The sequence below is a fragment of the Charadrius vociferus genome, unplaced genomic scaffold (assembly GCF_000708025.1).
Source record: "Charadrius vociferus isolate BGI_N301 unplaced genomic scaffold, ASM70802v2 scaffold259, whole genome shotgun sequence".
Taxonomy (NCBI): domain Eukaryota; kingdom Metazoa; phylum Chordata; class Aves; order Charadriiformes; family Charadriidae; genus Charadrius; species Charadrius vociferus.
The window spans coordinates 3702604-3703571 of record NW_009661368.1 but is presented as its reverse complement, the minus strand read 5'-3'; the positions used below and the strand labels follow the sequence as shown (position 1 = coordinate 3703571).

At 63.7% G+C, this 968-nt stretch overlaps 1 protein-coding gene across 1 annotated transcript in view; it reads left to right on the top strand.

The window, feature by feature from the left end:
- CD40 (CD40 molecule, TNF receptor superfamily member 5) overlaps window positions 1–646 on the top strand; it is a 3775-nt gene extending 3129 nt beyond the window's left edge. The window contains exons 7-8 of the mRNA XM_009893512.1: window positions 156–181; window positions 491–646. Of these exons, the coding sequence (XP_009891814.1) occupies window positions 156–181; window positions 491–646 (182 nt within the window). The remainder of the gene's footprint in view (window positions 1–155; window positions 182–490) is intronic.
- Window positions 647–968: the final 322 nt, after the last annotated feature.

Below are 968 nucleotides of genomic sequence, written 5' to 3'. Positions count from 1 at the left end.
GCCATGTCCCCCAGCCCCTCCAGCCTGGCAGCAGCAGGCACAACATGAGCTGCAGGACTTGCGGTGTAGCAGCCCCAGCTCTGACTCCTGAGCGCTCACTGCAGGGCAGGAGCACTCCCCTGACTGTTGCCTTCTCTGTCTCTCTTTCCATCTAGATCCCAGGCGACGGGCACAGAAGCAGGTGAGTGCCCAGAGTCCTCCTCCAGCAGTGGGTTGGGGGTTCCTCCTGGGCACAGCCCGGGTTATGCCAGCAGCAGAGCAGGGGCTGTGGCTCTGCAGGGCAGGAGGGGTGGGGGCTGTCCTAGGGCTACCTGGCTGGGACATAAGGGCTGGGGCAGCCCTGGGGTGCTGCTGACAAATGCTGAGACAGGAGAGGACCTGCACGGGGTGAGGTCTGCCGTGCATGGGAGCATAGCAGGAGCCTGTAGAAAGATGTGGCTGCAGAGGTGGGGGATATAGCTGCCCGGCCCTGACCCCTGCCCCTGTGCAGGTAGAGGCTGGGAAGCCCACAGAGAACCTAGAGGCCCAGCAGCCCATGGAAGATGGAGAGGATACTCACCCTATGCAGGAGACCCTGCTCAGGGGCCAGCCTGTGGCCCAGGAAGATGGCAAGGAGAGCCGCATCTCGGAGCAGGAGAAGCTGTGAGAGCACAGGGCGCTGCCTCCAACAGGAGCACAGACTGGGGCCAGCACCGTCTCCTCTGTCCACTCTCCATCTGGAGAGGATATCTAACATCTGGCCTGGCTGCATATGATGTGACACTGCAGTGGACCACAGCATGACCACCCGCAGCAGCACCTGGTCTGTCTAGCTGCCACGGCGGGCACGGGGATGCAAGAGCAGAGCCTGGTCTCGCCGTTTGCCCCGGGTGCTGCGGCACAGCGCAGCATGGCTGCTGAGGTGCTGACCTCCTGGCAGAGCCTGGTGCGGTGACCGTGCTGGGGCTGCCGTGGGCAGAGCAGAGCAT